Here is a 16,679-nt window from a genome sequence, read left to right on the forward strand (position 1 = left end):
TAATCACATCATTACATACCAACAAAGACATGATTACACATAGCTACTGATATGCACACATAATTTCCTCAATTGTGTGTAGCACTAACATCTATTTATAATGTTGGTGGCCTTATGTACTGGAATTTCTGCACATCTGTGCAGTACTCATGCAGAGCACAGTTCTCATGAAGGTGGCGTATCAAGATGTGTCCCATTACAACCATGCACATACATGAAAAAGATTAGTTTTAAGCAGCAGGGATGTACTCAACTTCATTTTGACGATGATGTTGCATGAACTAACATAAAGTGTCTGAGTGTGGTATGAGGATCAGTATACCAATAGTTGGTGCATCGCTACATCGAGCTATGTTCTAATTCAGCTTGCTTTTGTCACATACATTTTGTATGTTTATGTAGTCAATTTGAGTAACTGAATTGTAGTTTCATTTCTACATCCTAGTCATGGTATTGTGATGTTTACTTATTGCATGTATGCAGTACAGTATTGAGTATGAGTATTCAAGTTTATCAGCTGTACTGAGCAAGGTCAACACAACCATGTGGATTTGGATAGAGTAGTCTTTTGTTGCTTTCTGAATCAAGGTGCATTACCAAGGCAAATTCTTCATATGAAGAGTGGTTAGTCTAGAGAGGTTGAGAGAGAGATTGACTGATTGTTGGTAGAGAGGCTGTGTGTGTTCTATTAGGGTAGATATCGCGATGTATGTTCTATCTAATCCAAAACAGCCAAGTTGTAAAAAAGTGTGCGGCCCTCCAAAAAGGCACAAAATTTACCTGAATTATTGTTATTAAATCTTGTACCATTAACCTACCATCACAGCCATTTCTTGGCCGCCATCTTGGATTTCACATCTTTTTTTACCCTTTTTGAGGTCGCACACTTTTTACAGCTTGGCTGTTTTGGATTAGATACTATTATCTGTTTGGTTTTTGTTCAAAAATGCTCTCATACGACAGGAGATTTTAATGAAAGAAAAGGTTGATGAATCAGTTATGCTTGTCGATTCGGCAAATGTCTTTAAATTTATATGTTGAGATCTACAATTTCTTGATCTTCATCAACCGTATGCTGAAGTGTGGATTTGTCAACTTTTTCTTCCATCATAATTTCCTGTTGTATACAGTACTTGCTGGCTTTAAACAACTTGTTTGCCTGGTTTAACATGTCTTATCAACACTTGTATCAGCATATTCAGATACAAGCCATGGATCTTATGACAATAATTCTAGGGTGTGGTGCAGGGATGGGATGATATATCGATATACTTTTTAATAATTATATTGATACATCATGTATCGTAATGTATCAGCTTGACCATTGCATGCATAGATGTGTTTGGCGTAAAGGTGTCAAACGCAGATGCTAGTTTACAACCAAATAATTGAGTCAGTATTGCCACTAAGTTAGATTAGAAAAGAAATTCTGCCTGTCTTCAACATGTATGCACTGCTTGGGTACTGATGAAAGCCGGAACGGAACCAATAGGGGCGCGCACCAACTTAAAACAGATTGTGCACTGTTTCCAACTTTCACACAATAACTAGAATTAGTTTGTTTCTGCTAAAGGACATGCTAGAAGTCATTTGCTCGACGGCTATATTTAATGCCCACTACAATAATGCGTTGTACAATCGTCTAAGTTGAACAACGATTATTTAGCTAAGCTGTTAAACTATTTTTTGTAAGCACTATTAATATAACATACTGCAGTTTGCTAACTCTCGTAAATCACTGCCAATAGTGGTAGTGCTTTAGAAAACCAGCGATACTTGTACTAAAAAGGCTTGAATACTGCTACAACATGAAAATACTACAGTAGTTTTCCTTTTGGAATGGTAAGGAAGTACTTGTACATCAGGATTAAACTAAACTGGATGGGTTTTATTTACACACACCTTGCCACGTGGTGGGCATTTAATAGAACTTTTGAGCGAACGATTACTAGCATGCCTATAAACAGAAACAAACTAATTCTAGTTGTTGTGTGACAGCTGGAAACAGTGCACAATCTGTTTAAAACAATTTTTTAACTTAGCGTGCGCCCCTATTAGTCCGGCTTTCATCAGTACCCACACTGCTTTGTAGTATTGCAATATTATTGTATTGTGATATTTTTGAATACAAATCCTGTATCATCCCATCTCTAGTGTGGTGCGGCTACTGTCTTGGGTGGCTATTAGCTATTAACCAGAGACCAACAGAAGCAGCGCATGGTCATCATTTCACGTGACAATAACAATCACAGGCCTTTTCTAGTTCCAATGATGTCTGCCTTCTGCACTTTACCATTTCTGTTATCATCAGTTACATGTTCATTGTCTTCATCTATAGCAAGTTGCTAATTTTCTATATCGACACTTCCTTAGAGGAGCATAGTACCCACCTAGACTAATTACCACCTGTCATGTTTCACCATATTTTTGCTGGAGCCCTATATACTTCATTTTAAAATTAGTAATTGTAATAATTGCTCTAGTACTTCATATATCGTTTGACTATTATATTAGTGCATAGTTTGCTGTTATTATAAGGAAAAATCCTTGATGTCCCTCAGTCCCTAGGATACAGGCAAGACTGTATGTTGTACAATGCTTTGTTCACATTGTTGTCTTAACAACACGTCACTGTATGTATTTTGTATTTCTATAGAGTTATCATCAAAAATTGATTTCCTATGTGATTATTATCAAGACTATTATAAAGAAATAAGATATATTGCAGAGGAAGATGAATGGCCTCCTAATCAGTTCCAAGGAGTTAGCTAAGATTTTGAAGGTGTGTATAGTGTGTGTGTATAGTGTAGTACTGTAAAGGCTACATGTGGATATTCAATAGCTGCATATTTAGTTACCTAATTGCTACAAACTGTTACAGGTTGTGGAGTGCTCTGAGATCGGTGGAATAGTGAGCTCCCTCATCTCTGACAGTAAGACTGATCTGAGCAACTTTACAGCAGAAAAGTGAGACATGATTTTTCAAAACAGCTTTGTTTATGTATTTATATTGCTAGCCTTCAAAACATCACTCACTACAATACTGGATATTTCTGCTTCTACTTGCCAGTGATGGCCACACTATACTTGGTATGTACTAGATGTAGTGTAGGTAGTGACACTTGTCTGATGTTGTGTACAGGCTGGTATTGATGGGAAGACTGTTAATGATGAAGTATTGTCTATTGCACTGGCTATTGGTGAATTCTATCAGAACCAGGTATGTGGTATGTGGTATGCAATATGAGTATTGTGTTTTCAATAATTGTACATACAGTGCACTTCCCATTCAATTCCAAAAATTACTAACCTACTTGCATTCTTGCATTTGCGATTTTTTAGCACTAGCATGACTGGATCAACTCAACTGGTCTCGTTTTGTCCGGGTCATTCAGGTCTGATAGAATACTCAGGATTGGATTTTATTTATTTATTAAGGCTTTATAGCACAAGTGCTGAAGGCCTGTAAAACACCCGCTACTATGGCCTGTTAAAGTTGTCACATAAAGTATGTTTGAAGGGGTTAAGAATCACGTGTGAGATGAATTACAGTAATTAGTTGATGATATGGAAGTATATAGTCTAGTTGTGCTGCAGCCCAGCTTCTTTCATGAGCCACACCCAATTTTTGCTATTGTCTGTATGCATACATAGTGCCATGCCCATTTATCAATAAGTGCATTGCAGTTTGTAGGTATGCATGAATCAGTGCTTGTTGCTGTCTGCAGGCTTATGTGGAGTCATGCCCATTAATCAATTGTTACTGTATGAGTTATTGTCTTAGCTTCTTTCATGAGCCACGCTCATTTATAGGAAATGTGTAATGCTGTTTGAAGGCATACGTGGAGCCACACTAGTTTATTAGTAGGGTGTATTAAAGTTGCACGAAGCCATACCCAAACATGTTTGCTGTCTATAAACTTATATGGACTCATGCTCACTGAATGATTATTAATTTATAAAACTTACTTGTTTAGTTATCAACACTGTTGTACACATCTACATACACATAATTTTGGAATAACGGAGGGTGTTATGTCACTGGAGTCTGACTGAACAATGCAGGACTGGAATACTAGATGGGCTTAAAGAAAACCACTACCTATACATACTAAGATAGACAAATTATATGTACTTATGTTTTACAGATGTGGTGGGTCAGTGTTAATGACAAACTCAAGAATGAAGTAGATCACATGATTTCTTTTAAAAAAGAGTTAATGTGGTTGTATACTCCTAAATATTGTACAAGCAGTAATAAGCCAGTATTAGATGATATAGCAAACAGGAGAGAAATGGAGGTCCCTCATTATATTTCAAAGGGAATTTAGCATCTGCACATATCAAGATATGCGAAACGAGCAGACGTGTAATTATTATACAAAGGACATAGCTACACCTGGGCATTTGCCCAGGCATCAGTTCATCTTGCCCGGGCATCAGAATATCTTCTGGCATGGCAGTCACGCATGAAAATACACTGTTCACAATTACAATTCTATCCACTATGGCACCATTGACTGTAGCGAATGCTTGCAGTGAATTCTTGCATGGAAAATATATGCTGCATGTTTAAGTCTGACTTGTAATTATAACCCCATAGATTACAAGTTACTATATTTAAATCAGATATGTGCCTGCCCAAAATGTATATGCCAATTTGTTGTGGCATTGAAGTGATGATAGTTTGGAGTTTTTCTGTATACAGACCACGTGAAGTGGAAATACTCAAGATGACTAGCTGTTTGACTACTTGTAATGCTGAATAATCAGTGCCTGAATTTACTGTGATGCTACTACGATGAAGAAATGTCAAGAGAGCAACGCAGGAGAACTGCTGTAGTACAATACTTTGTAGTAGGGTGTGGTAGAGTTGGTGGCTGGTTACAGGGAATGGTGCCCCTACTGAGCAGATGAGAAGGCTTTGTGATCTGCACAAGTACAAGTCAGTGCAAGATATCTATTGGTTCAGTAGTATTGTTCATTATGAGTTGAAGCATCCTTGTGTGTGGGTTGTGTGGCATGTGATGCTACAGTCCCACAATTGATACATGCATCATAGCTACAGACTAGTATGGAGCGATTGTAGACTGATAAGCTTCTGTATGCATCCAGATAAGAGTTAACAATGTAGCTAGGCATGCCATGCGCTTGAAAGCAGCAATTTGATGAATGCACGTATGAATCCACATAGGTTGTTCACTGGACTAGGTGTACAGGTAATAGGCTTGCCCAGGCATCATGCTTGGGGCCTTGGGCTAGATACTCCTCTGATTTATACTCCAATGAAACAGTCAGTCACAACTTTTATTTACTTTTCGACCTGCTGGGTCAGTAGAGGGCAAACAGTCCATGGAACATATTATATTGTATGGTATAAAGAACTACTAAATCAGCGTTGAAACCGGGTCGGGTCATCCGGGTCACCTTTTCTCCGTCCGACTCGGTTTACAAATTATCCGGGTCTGACCCGGATTGGATTACGTGAGAACCGAAATTGTTGGTTTGACGATGTGGAAACTTATAAACGCTATCCGCGTAGCTCTTTCATGAACCACGTCCACTTATCGCGTTACAAACATACGCTCAGCCACGTCCATTCATTAGTAAGTGCAGTCTGTAACACAAAACTGTGTCCATTGCTGTCTGCAAGCTTACGTGGAGCCACGCCCACTAATAGATTTTTGTAAGAGTTGTATATAGTCTAGTCTTGCAGCAGGATAAGTACTTCTGTGAGCCACACCCACTTTTAATATATCAGGATATTGTAATACTAGGTATGCACAAAGCCACACCCAATTTCTGCCTAAACTCAGTAGCTATGTGGAACCAGACTCACTGACTGATTTTAAATTATAAACTTACCGGCTTAGTTATCACATAACTACATGTTTACTCAACACGAATTGAATGCTCAAAACGTAGTCTCACTCACTCGAGGCTACCCGAAACATAGCTCTTATCGCATGCCTTGTCTTTAATTAATCCGGGTCTGACCTGCAGTGGGTCATCCGGGTCAGCAGTAGTGACCCGGTTTCAACGCTGTACTAAACCTAAGATAAAATTTGCTTACTCCATGACCTGCCATCATGTAACCAAAAGGGATCGCTTGCACTAAGTGCTATGCTGTATGTGTGTGCATATGTCTGGACATGGGAATTAGTAATTGTCACTGTTACAGGTTGACTACAATAGATGTTATGAAGCCCTGGATGTTGCCAGTGTAGACATAAAGGCCAAGAAGTGTACCTGGTTGATAGTAGCGGCAGTGAGAAGAGCTGATACTAAACAGAGGGCAATACTAGAGGTAACTGCTTTGTAGTACTATGGAGTGTTTTGTTTAGTACTATGTATGTATAGCTATAGACTGTTATGTCCTTAAATAAGTAGCAGTCATTTTTGCTGATTGAATTTTTTTCTGTGCTATAATTGTTTCCAACTACTCAAGCATTTAGCAGTGCTATAGTAGAACTAAACCAGGGGTCTAAATGTATATGAACCATTGGGTCCATGAATAAATATCCTGATTATCAGTGTGGCTATACTCCTTTGACGAACCTTGCTGCATTGTTGGCTACACATCTCTTGAACAGTGATCAGATAGCTGTGCAAACTGTCCTTTACTCAATAGCTACATTGCCTTCCTCAGTCATTCATGTTCCAGTGATTCATTTTGGTCAACATCATTTGCTACAAGTTAACCTTTTGCTAGTCACAAGTAGTATTCTAGGTCATGATAAACTGCTAGCTTTCTTCTTGAGTGTATCTCCGGATTTCATACATTAAATTAGTAAAAACAAGGCATATACTTGTGTACTAAGTAAACTATTACACTGTGGTGGTGTGGTCTCAAGCTAAATATAGCACTTAGCTTTGACTCATGTTATTACTGGTCTCTCTACCATGTCCTCATACTGTATTTTCCATATTCAATTTGTACTCACTGTAGTGCTTTAACTAGTATATAAAATGTTTCATAAATATCACCAACTGTCTAGGGTTCACTTTCAATGCTACAATACCTATTCACCACTGAGTTATTGTACTCTATTCTCCTCCTCCAGGCTAAATATGGTAGATCAGATGAAGGTTGTGTAGAGAAGGTGAAGGAGGTGTATGAGTCACTGAACCTGAGACACTTGTACAGTGAATATGAAGATCAGAGCTACCAGACCATCAGTAAACTAATTGATGAACACAATCACATATTACCAGTACATGTCTTCCTGGAGATGAGGGATACCATCTACACAAGGAAACACTAGATGGATTTTGTGTTATTTAACATTAATTTTCTTGTATTGTTATTCAGTATTTTTTTATCACTAGGCTTTACAGCGCATACAGATTGATAGAACACTATACATTTAGCCTGATAACTTATTATCCAACTAGTAATTTGATTGGAGTTCTCATGCAGAATCTATCAAGCTTGTACCAGATGATTTTGACAAGCTCTCCTGGTCACTTTTACCATGTGTTTGTCAAAATAGTTTGACCTGTTTCAAGCATACAATATGTGCCTGCATTATAGGTAGCTAGGCCACTTTGTGTAGAGTAGTGGAAAACTGATTACTGGTATGGAAAAACCAGTTATTAACCTGGTCAAGCCAATTATTGGCTAAGAAGCTTTAAACTGGTTTTGCCCACCCACTTCATAAACCATAAATTTCCCCTGCTAACAAGTGTTAACATCATAACGTAACCTCAAAGCATGTGTAAATATGTGATTGTAATAACTGTTATTGTAAGGCAGGATGTTGATGGTCACTTTGGTCCCACCCTATGGCTTTCAACAGGCTTGTTGAGTACCATAATGTTACTATCAGACAATAACCAGTCAATATCCAATTATTCACCTTCCAATAACTGGTTTTGGTTAACCTCTGCAGGTTCACAGTACTATAGTGTATAGCTAAATGACACATTTGGGAGCATTGTGGTGGTAAAACAATCAGGGATTGGCTTTAAAAAAATCACAGGAGTAAACTGGCAAACAATACATGACTGAGTGCATGAAGTAGTACCACGACAATACTTACCAATGCTAGCAACTATACACCAAACAATTGACTTATCCCTAAAGCATGGCTTGGAGCTTTGGACATCTTAAAGAGATGAGAATTTTATTGTCATGTGTGGATGTGATATATGTTAGCTCTCATTGCATGTCTCCTTGTGCATGTTCATCAGTACTCACATGGATCTCCAATTAAAGAAATAATCTCCAATGAGAAAAAAAAATGACTAAGATCAATTCACAAACATGCATATAGAGTAGCCATCTAGCCGTATACTTTGCAGAAGTTTACTTTCTTCAAGGTGGCATCATGGCATGCAAAATTAATATATTTGGATGTTTGCTCAAAGTAATTCATGGTTGTTCGCTATCTCCAGTGGAAATTTTATCTATCAATTTTATTGTTTTGATATGTTTGTATAACCGTACAATGCACAAAAAAACATTTTTATTATTAACATTGTTGTTATTCAGCGAGATAATAAGCCACAAAGTTGTAAAAACGTCACTTCCGAAGTTGTAACCACAGAACTCGTGACGTAACAACGTGATCCGTAAGAATTGTTGTGACGCGAGTTGGGTTGAAGAGTAAGGTCTGTGACCTAGTGATGGGCGATATCAGGATTTTCAGAACGATACGATATCGATACGATATTGACTAAAATTGACCGATATTGATACTTTTCGATACGATATTGTAACATTATTTGTTCATGTAAATTGCCAGTTTTCTTACATAATTTGATAGTAGGTAGCTATAGCTATACACAATGGAGATTCCCCGCCCACATACACAAGAGTAATAGTGATTTGAAAATTGCTGAAGGTAATGGAAAGCTACAATTAACAATTAAATAAGCTAAAATGCATTTTAAAATTAAATTCAGATCACGTGATGTATCGTATCGAAATATCGGATTCTGTAAAATATATCGATACTTTTCGATATCAGCAAAAAATCAAACGATACGATATAATATCGATATATCGCCCAACACTACTGTGACCATAACTATGAGTAAATAAGCGCTGTGATTCGTCCTCTGATTAGAACCGTAGACGGTAAGAATAGGATGTGGCGTTGCTTACCCACTTACAAATTTTTCCCCTCCGTGAAGCGTGATTCAAGTGCGCGAATTGTACAGGTAGTGATCGAGTGTCAGTGAAAATGATGGTCACCGCTCCCACTTTCCGTAAGGAACCTTCCCAGTCTAGAGCATAGAAAGGGACTTTGTGATTACTGTGAAGAGTTGCAAAGACAGTGGCATTGCTCCTACGGCGGAGTATAGACACGGACGAATTAAGGATATGTACTGGTAAGCCATATACATGTATTTTATAAGTGTAGCTACCGGTACATTTGTTATCAGTTGTTCTAGTATCGATTCAAGCAATATATATGGCCAGCAGTGCCTTACATAAAAAAAACACCCAATTGCAAATGTAACTTAGAGAAAAAAATGTGAGAGATTTCTATTGAGTCTAAATAGCTATATCAGTCATTATATCGTGAAAATTCAGGTATTGTGTCTTTGTCTGGATGCATATACTGGCTTGCTAAATGAGGAGGGGCTTTAGGTAACTGAGGTGGCTTTCTGTGCGACCCTTTATCTTCCTCTGCATTTGTTAAACATAGTTGTATTGCTTTCACCATCAATTCATTTGCATAGTCTGTAATGAGTATGTAACAAACAAGATGAATACTTTGACCAACTTACTGTAAGTTTTCGGCACTGGGACTACTTTGGGTGTGCATTCCCCTTGCTTCGATTTTGGAAAAGTCAGCCGTCTCCGCTCTTTGCCATCTCTTGTGAATGCCTGTGGCCTCTTATAATTTTCATTAAAATGCATTGCAGCAATCAATAACCTGTGATATTTATCACTTCAATTTCACTGTATTTATACCATATATCTGTTCTTTACCTGCAATGCATTCCATGATAACAAAAAGCCATCAGTTTAGGAGCAAAGTGGTTGATTACACTGTGATAGCTCTCAACGCTGCTGGTCTGTTGGCTAGGGGAGAGCTTTTTAATATCATATATTAATCGAGGGTTTCCAATGATATCACTGAGTTTCTCCCATGCTTTAGTACCTGTTATACATGTGCAAGGTTGAGTCTAGTTTTGTTTAATTGCCTTTACCTGGTATAAACCACTTTTTACGCCTATTGCCCAGGTCATTAGCGTGGTAACAGTCTTCATGTTTGTCACACAAATGATTCATCAAGGACTTCCAACGAACTGTCATGCCATTACCACTTGTAGCTGATGCTGCACACCAGTACATATGATTGGTAATACTTTTTATCCATTCATTAATAAGTTCACAGTCCTTGTATTTTGCTGCCTTGTTTAATTTCTTCTTTACCCCTATACATAATAAATTACATACAGTTCTCCAAAGCAACTACCTTACCTTTTGACACATGCCACACATCATAGCAATGTTCAATGTCTGGGTATTGCCTACTGATAAACTTGTCAATTTGCTTAAATGCCTATCAGTAACCAATGTGCCTACTTGCAAAGACTTAGCATCTAAGAATTTAAGAGCCCTGGATAGTCCCTCTTTCTCCATGTGATTGCTAGACGTTACTTGATTACTCTGGGAACATATCCAATCACATATGATATAAAAACAGTGTGCAAATTTTACCTGGACTAGTTCCATGTGAATAATTTTGTTGCTATCAAAATCAATAAGTCTGTAAGAGCCGTACTTTGCTGAGTGTCCAGGGCTGTCAGCTTTCCCATCACCTCCTATAGACAGGGCAGTACCACGACTTCTGCACTCTGCCAACAGCTTTGTTTGATGGCTTTCCCATACTGAAACCACTGCAGGATAAAGGTAAGCTGTCTGGTGGTTGTAGAAGGTACTATCACAAATACATGCTATTCGCATCTCATTCATTAGCCGCAATATTTTTCCAGGAGTACTACCACTGAAGAGAATGGCAGCAGAAAGCATCACATTTCCAGCTGGTGTATCCTTGATCATGGTTGACTCATCCATATCCTTTTGTGGCCACAATGGGAACAGAGCTGTTTTACACAGATAAATGTTCCCTTGGGTTGTGAGATGGTACCATTGCATATGTTGTGGCATGATGTACATGATGTGAATAGCTCCAATAGTGATGACTTAAAGACTATGTACTTTATCTCATCTAGTGTTGATCCTGGATCCATTTGCTGCTCAATTTCATCACTAAGGTGTGGATGTAATTACTAAAGGTGTGAGACTACTGTTTGCTTACTCTGTTGTGGTATCATCCTGTGTGGTCTGAAATGATGAGTCTAGATCAGTTTACTCATGATCACCCATGTCAGTGTCTTCTGGATCAGTGGTAAATGACTCCTCAAGGGCATTTGGTACCTTTGAAAGTTTCTTCAGTGGTGGAGCAGCCAAGAGGTTACATTGTACCCCTATAGAATCCACGCCAGGCAGGTGCGTAACAGTCACAGGACCTAAGATTGATGTGGTTAGGTTTGCTGTTATATTTTTACATCATTACTTTTGTGTGCAGGTGGCTCAGGAGTTGAGGACAGCTGGATCGATGAAGACTGTGCATCTACACTTAACAACTGAGTAGATGAAGACTGTACACTTGACTACTGGGTCAATGAAGGTTGTGCACCTAGACTTGCTTCCAGTTCTTCTGTTGTTGGAGTTGTTGACATAGCTTCATAAACTAGCTATATTTTATTATGTTAAAATTAAATTGACATGGTGTGTATAAATTACTACATTATTTGCTTACCGCTTTTCGCTGACGCTTTTCAGCAGCTGGTCTGGGTGGTGGAGTACTGGAATAGCAGAAACTTCCGTGCACAGGTCGTGGAAATATTGTTGGGACAGCATCAGGTTTTAATCGCTTCTTTATTGGCAATCCCATTTCTTCGCGATACCGTGAACCTTCGATAGCAAAGCATTCAGGCTCGAAATGATTAGAACAGAGCAGTGAGGTGGGTGTCGGGCCATCCCAATCCTTTCGCTGGCGTTTCACGGCCCTAGTCCATTTAGATCGAACGCCTTCGTCACAGGGCCAACCATGAAGGCTATACCCCATTCCGCTGACCGTGTTGCAATCAGCAGCTACACACTTTCTTGGCATTACTGGAGAACAGATCTATATCTAAGAATCTAAACAAAGAATACTTTACGATAGGTAAAGAGAACATCAAGACACACGGTAGTGTGTCGTGCGGCCCAAGAAGCCGGCGCGCCACACCGTGAGTATATTGACAGGAAGAACGAAAACGTCATTTTCACACCTTTGTATCTCGGTGATCACTTATCTGATTGGAACCAAATTTGCTACACAGTTGCCCGCCAGCCAAGGGAGTCTACATTCCAAATTTGAAGGAAATCGCTGCAGCCATTTCCGAGATACGAGCTGCCAAAGTTTCGTTTTTTTTTCTTCGTTTTTTTTTTCTTCTTCGTCTTTTCGCACACTTGCAAAAATTGCTATAACAAGCAAACGCGTACTCCGATCGCCTTGAAATTTGGCACACAGAAAGGGAGTCCAAAGGCGAATCCTAGCATCAAATTTGGTACAAATCCGATGAATGGTTCAGGAGTTATGACCGATTATTCGCGTAAAACAAGATCGATTTGTTGTCACGCCTACAGGGTAAACCGCTTCATGGAATGAGTTGAAAATTGCTATGTAGATGGAGTAACCATCGTAGGAGTGCCTTTTGGTGGTTTGAAAGGAATCGAGATAAAGACCACGGAGATATGACACAAAACCCAACCTGTGTCACAATTACGCGATCGATTTTTATGAATAAAAAAGTATTAGTTTTCACGCCTACTAGGCAAACCGCTTAGAGCAATGAGCTGAAAATCGGTGTATAGCTGGAATAATCTTCATAGAAAGTCCTTGCAGTAGTACAGAAGAATCGGATTACAAACCACTGAGTTATGATTCGAAAGCCAACTACGTGTAGCAAATGCGAGATCGAGATACTCTAATAGAACAGTCACCCTAATAGAGCATTCGGCTAATTTATTTACTCCATTATAGAATTTTATTACATCACAAGTTATTCTGTAGGGAGTTCAGCTGCAAACAGTTAATCTTATAGACAGTTCAGCAAGAAGACAGTCACCATGTGGAGAGTTAAGCAAATATACCACTATAGAGATTCAGAACATTACAAGTCACACTGAAGAAAGTTCAGCTATAAACAAGTCATGCACTGTGTAGAGAATTCAGCTACAATTAAGTCACTCTCTAGAGAATTCAGTTACACAGAATTCAGCTACACACAAGTCACTGTGGAGAGAGTTCAGCTACAAACGAATTACCCTTTAGAGTGATCAGCTACAAACAAAACACTTTGCAGGGTGTTCAACTGCAACAAATCAATTACCTTTAGAGCGATCAGCAATGAACAAATCAACACAAATCTACCTGTAGAGAGATCAGCTAGAAACAAATCACCCTGAAGAGAGTTCAGCTACAAAAAATCACCCTGTAGAGACATCAGCTAGAAACTAGACACAATGTAAGGAGTTCAGCTACAAGCAATCGCCCTGTAGAGAGTTCAGCTAAAACAAATCAACCTGCAGAGAGATCAGCTACAAACAAATCACCTTATAGAGAGTTCAGCTACAAACAGATTACCTGTAGAGAGATCGGCTACAAACAAATCAACCTGCAGAGAGATCAGCTATATACACACAAATCAACTTGTAGAGAGATCAGCTACAAACAAATCACCCTGTAGAGAGATCAGCTAGAAACTACACACAATGTAAGGAGTTCAGCTACAAACAAATCACCCTGTAGAGAGATCAGCTACAAACTAGACACAAAGTAAGGAGTTCAGCTACAAGCAAATTACCCTGTAGAGTTCATCTACAAACAAATCAACCTGTAGAGCAATCAGCTAGAGACAAATCACCCTGAAGAGAGGTCAGCTACAAAAAATCACCCTGTAGAGAGATCAGCTAGAAACAAATCACCCTGAAGAGAGGTCAGCTACAAAAAAATCACCCTGTAGAGAGATCAGCTACAAACAAATTGCCCTGTAGAGAGATCGGCTACAAACAAATCAACCTGCAGAGAGATCAGCTACACACAAATCAACTTGTAGAGAGTTCAGCTACAAACAAATTACCCTGTAGAGAGATCGGCTACAAACAAATCAGCCTGTAGAGAGTTCAGCTAAAACAAATCAACCTGCAGAGAGATCAACTACAAACAAATCACCTTATAGAGAGTTCAGCTACAAACAAATTACCCTATAGAGAGATCGGCTACAAACAAATCAACCTGCAGAGAGATCAGCTACACACAAATCAACTTGTAGAGAGATCAATTACAAACAAATCACCCTGTAGAGAGATCAGCTAGAAACTACGCACAATGTAAGGAGTTCAGCTACAAACAAATCACCCTGTAGAGAGATCAGCTACAAACTAGACACAAAGTAAGGAGTTCAGCTGCAAGCAAATTACCCTGTAGAGAGTTCATCTACAAACAAATCAACCTGTAGAGCAATCAGCTAGAAACAAATCACCCTGAAGAGAGGTCAGCTACAAAAAATCACCCTGTAGAGAGATCAGCTAGAAACAAATCACCCTGAAGAGAGGTCAGCTACAAAAAAATCACCCTGTAGAGAGATCAGCTACAAACAAATTGCCCTGCAGAGAGATCGGCTACAAACAAATCAACCTGCAGAGAGATCAGCTACACACAAATCAACTTGTAGAGAGTTCAGCTACAAACAAATTACCCTGTAGAGAGATCGGCTACAAACAAATCAGCCTGTAGAGAGTTCAGCTAAAACAAATCAACCTGCAGAGAGATCAACTACAAACAAATCACCTTATAGAGAGTTCAGCTACAAACAAATTACCCTATAGAGAGATCGGCTACAAACAAATCAACCTGCAGAGAGATCAGCTACACACAAATCAACTTGTAGAGAGATCAATTACAAACAAATCACCCTGTAGAGAGATCAGCTAGAAACTACACACAATGTAAGGAGTTCAGCTACAAATAAATCACCTTATAGAGAGTTCAGCTACAAACAAATCACTCTGTAGAGAGATCAGCTAGAAACTGGACACAATGTAAGGAGTTCAGCTACAAGCAAATCACCCTTTAGTGAGTTCAGCTACAAACAAATCAACCTGCAGTGAGATCACCTACAAAAAAGCACCTTGTACAGAGTTCAGCTACAAACAAATTACCCTGTAGAGAGATCGGCTACAAACAAATCAACCAGTAGAAAGATCAGCTACACACAAATCAACTTGTAGAGAGATCAGCTACAAACAAATCACCCTGTAGAGAGATCAGCTAGAAACTAGTCACAATGTAAGGAGTTCAGCTACAAGTAAATCACCCTGTAGAGAGTTCAGCTAAAACAAATCAACCTGCAGAGAGATCAGCTACAAATAAATCACTTTATAGACAGTTCAGCTACAAACAAATTACCTTGTAGAGAGATCGGCTGCAAATTAATCAACCTGCAGAGAGATCAGCTACACACAAATCAACTTGTAGAGAGATCAGCTACAAACAAATCACCCTGTAGAGAGATCAGCTAGAAACTAGATACAATGCAAGGAGTTCAGCTACAAGCAAAGTTACCCTTTAGTGAGTTCAGCTACAAACAAATCAACCTGCAGTGAGATCACCCACAAAAACGCACTTGTACAGAGTTCAGTTACAAACAAATCACCCTGTAGAGAGATCAGGTAGAAGAATTCACCTTGTAGAGAGTTCATTTACAAAGAAACCATCATATAGAGAGTTCAGCTACAAAGAAATTACCCCGTAGAGAGTTCAGCTAGAAGAAGTCACCTTGTAAAGAGTTTAGCTACAAAGAAACCATCATGTACAGAGTTCAGCTACAAAGAAACCACCTGTACAGAATTCAACTACAAACAAATCACCCTGTATAGAGATCAGCTAGAAGAAGTCACCTTCTAGAGTGTTCAGTTACAAAGAAACCATCATGTAGAGAGTTCAGCTGCAAACAAATCACTCTGTAGAGAGTTCAGCTACAAAGAAACCGCCATGTAGAGAGTTCAGCCTCATACAAACCACCTTGTAGAGAATTCAACTACAACAAATCACCCTGTAGAAAGATCAGCTAGAAGAAGTCACCTTGTAGAGAGTTCAGCTACAAAAAAACCACCATGTAGAGAGTTTAGCTGCAAACAATTCACCTGTAGAGAGTTCAGCTAGAAACAAATCACCCCGTAGAGAGATCAACTGGACGAAGTCACCTTGTAGAGAGTTCAGCTACAAAGAAACCATCATGTAGAGAGTTCAGCTGCAAAAAAAATCACCCTGCAGAGAGTTCAGCTACAAAAAAATCACCCTGTAGAGAGTTCAGCTAGACGAAGTCACCTTATAGAGAGTTCAGCTACAAAGAAACCATCATGTAGAGAGTTCGGCTATAAAGACACCACCATGTAGAGAGTTTAGCTGCAAACAAATCACCTGTTACAGAGAGTTCAGCTACAAAGAAACCATCCTGTATATAGTTCAGCTACATTTCAAGTCACCCAGTAGAGAGATCAGCTGCAAAAAATATCCTGTGGGGAATAATGAGCATGTAATAAATATATGTACATAATTTGTATAATTACTAATAAAATCAAAAATAATTGAAGTACTAAAATTCTT

General features: G+C 38.9%; 2 protein-coding genes and 3 long non-coding RNA genes across 7 annotated transcripts; 3 read left to right on the plus strand and 2 right to left on the minus strand.

Moving 5' to 3' along the window:
- The first annotated feature begins 2,734 nt into the window (after nucleotides 1–2,734).
- LOC136253565 (farnesyl pyrophosphate synthase-like) lies at nucleotides 2,735–4,331 on the plus strand. The gene is made up of 5 exons (XM_066046231.1): nucleotides 2,735–2,782; nucleotides 2,882–2,967; nucleotides 3,018–3,090; nucleotides 3,143–3,220; nucleotides 4,149–4,331. Exons 1-5 carry the CDS (start codon nucleotides 2,735–2,737, stop codon nucleotides 4,329–4,331), a joined length of 468 nt encoding a protein of 155 aa, XP_065902303.1.
- A 177-nt stretch (nucleotides 4,332–4,508) lies between these two features.
- On the plus strand, nucleotides 4,509–7,422 carry LOC136252955 (uncharacterized). The gene is made up of 2 exons (XR_010699877.1): nucleotides 4,509–6,307; nucleotides 7,065–7,422. It is a non-coding gene; the product is annotated as an uncharacterized lncRNA (long non-coding RNA).
- A 1,593-nt stretch (nucleotides 7,423–9,015) lies between these two features.
- LOC136253030 (uncharacterized) lies at nucleotides 9,016–11,782 on the plus strand. Of its 3 annotated transcripts, XR_010699904.1 has the most exons (4): nucleotides 9,016–9,082; nucleotides 9,139–9,336; nucleotides 10,954–11,470; nucleotides 11,550–11,782. It is a non-coding gene; the product is annotated as an uncharacterized lncRNA (long non-coding RNA). The 3 variants fall into 3 exon arrangements; XR_010699905.1 differs by lacking the exons at nucleotides 9,016–9,082; nucleotides 9,139–9,336 and having other exon boundaries at nucleotides 9,344–11,504; XR_010699903.1 differs by lacking the exons at nucleotides 9,016–9,082; nucleotides 9,139–9,336 and having other exon boundaries at nucleotides 9,344–11,470.
- On the minus strand, nucleotides 9,495–11,014 carry LOC136253029 (uncharacterized). The gene is made up of 6 exons (XM_066045613.1): nucleotides 10,679–11,014; nucleotides 10,439–10,627; nucleotides 10,165–10,392; nucleotides 9,944–10,115; nucleotides 9,739–9,887; nucleotides 9,495–9,691 (listed from the first exon to the last, which is right to left on the minus strand). Exons 3-6 carry the CDS (start codon nucleotides 10,307–10,309, stop codon nucleotides 9,516–9,518), a joined length of 642 nt encoding a protein of 213 aa, XP_065901685.1. The 5' UTR covers nucleotides 10,310–10,392; nucleotides 10,439–10,627; nucleotides 10,679–11,014; the 3' UTR covers nucleotides 9,495–9,515.
- Nucleotides 11,026–12,177, minus strand: LOC136253031 (uncharacterized). Its single transcript, XR_010699906.1, has 4 exons — nucleotides 11,784–12,177; nucleotides 11,538–11,718; nucleotides 11,280–11,490; nucleotides 11,026–11,230 (listed from the first exon to the last, which is right to left on the minus strand). It is a non-coding gene; the product is annotated as an uncharacterized lncRNA (long non-coding RNA).
- Between the last annotated feature and the right edge of the window lie 4,502 nt (nucleotides 12,178–16,679).

Source organism: Dysidea avara, chromosome 4 (assembly GCF_963678975.1).
Source record: "Dysidea avara chromosome 4, odDysAvar1.4, whole genome shotgun sequence".
NCBI lineage: Eukaryota > Metazoa > Porifera > Demospongiae > Dictyoceratida > Dysideidae > Dysidea > Dysidea avara.

Excerpts from the sequence above, each read along its gene's own strand:
- LOC136253565 (XM_066046231.1), top strand. The coding sequence starts at position 2,735 with ATGAATGGCCTCCTAATCAGTTCCAAGGAGTTAGCTAAGATTTTGAAG. Across the intron at positions 2,968-3,017 it reads AGCAACTTTACAGCAGAAAA|CCTTCAAAACATCACTCACT; the intron begins GTGAGACATGAT and ends TTATATTGCTAG. Across the intron at positions 3,091-3,142 it reads TGATGGCCACACTATACTTG|GCTGGTATTGATGGGAAGAC; the intron begins GTATGTACTAGA and ends TGTTGTGTACAG.
- LOC136253029 (XM_066045613.1), bottom strand. The coding sequence starts at position 10,309 with ATGTACTGGTGTGCAGCATCAGCTACAAGTGGTAATGGCATGACAGTT. Across the intron at positions 9,888-9,943 it reads TATCATGGAATGCATTGCAG|GTTATTGATTGCTGCAATGC; the intron begins GTAAAGAACAGA and ends TAAATATCACAG. Across the intron at positions 9,692-9,738 it reads CCCAGTGCCGAAAACTTACA|ACTATGCAAATGAATTGATG; the intron begins GTAAGTTGGTCA and ends TACTCATTACAG.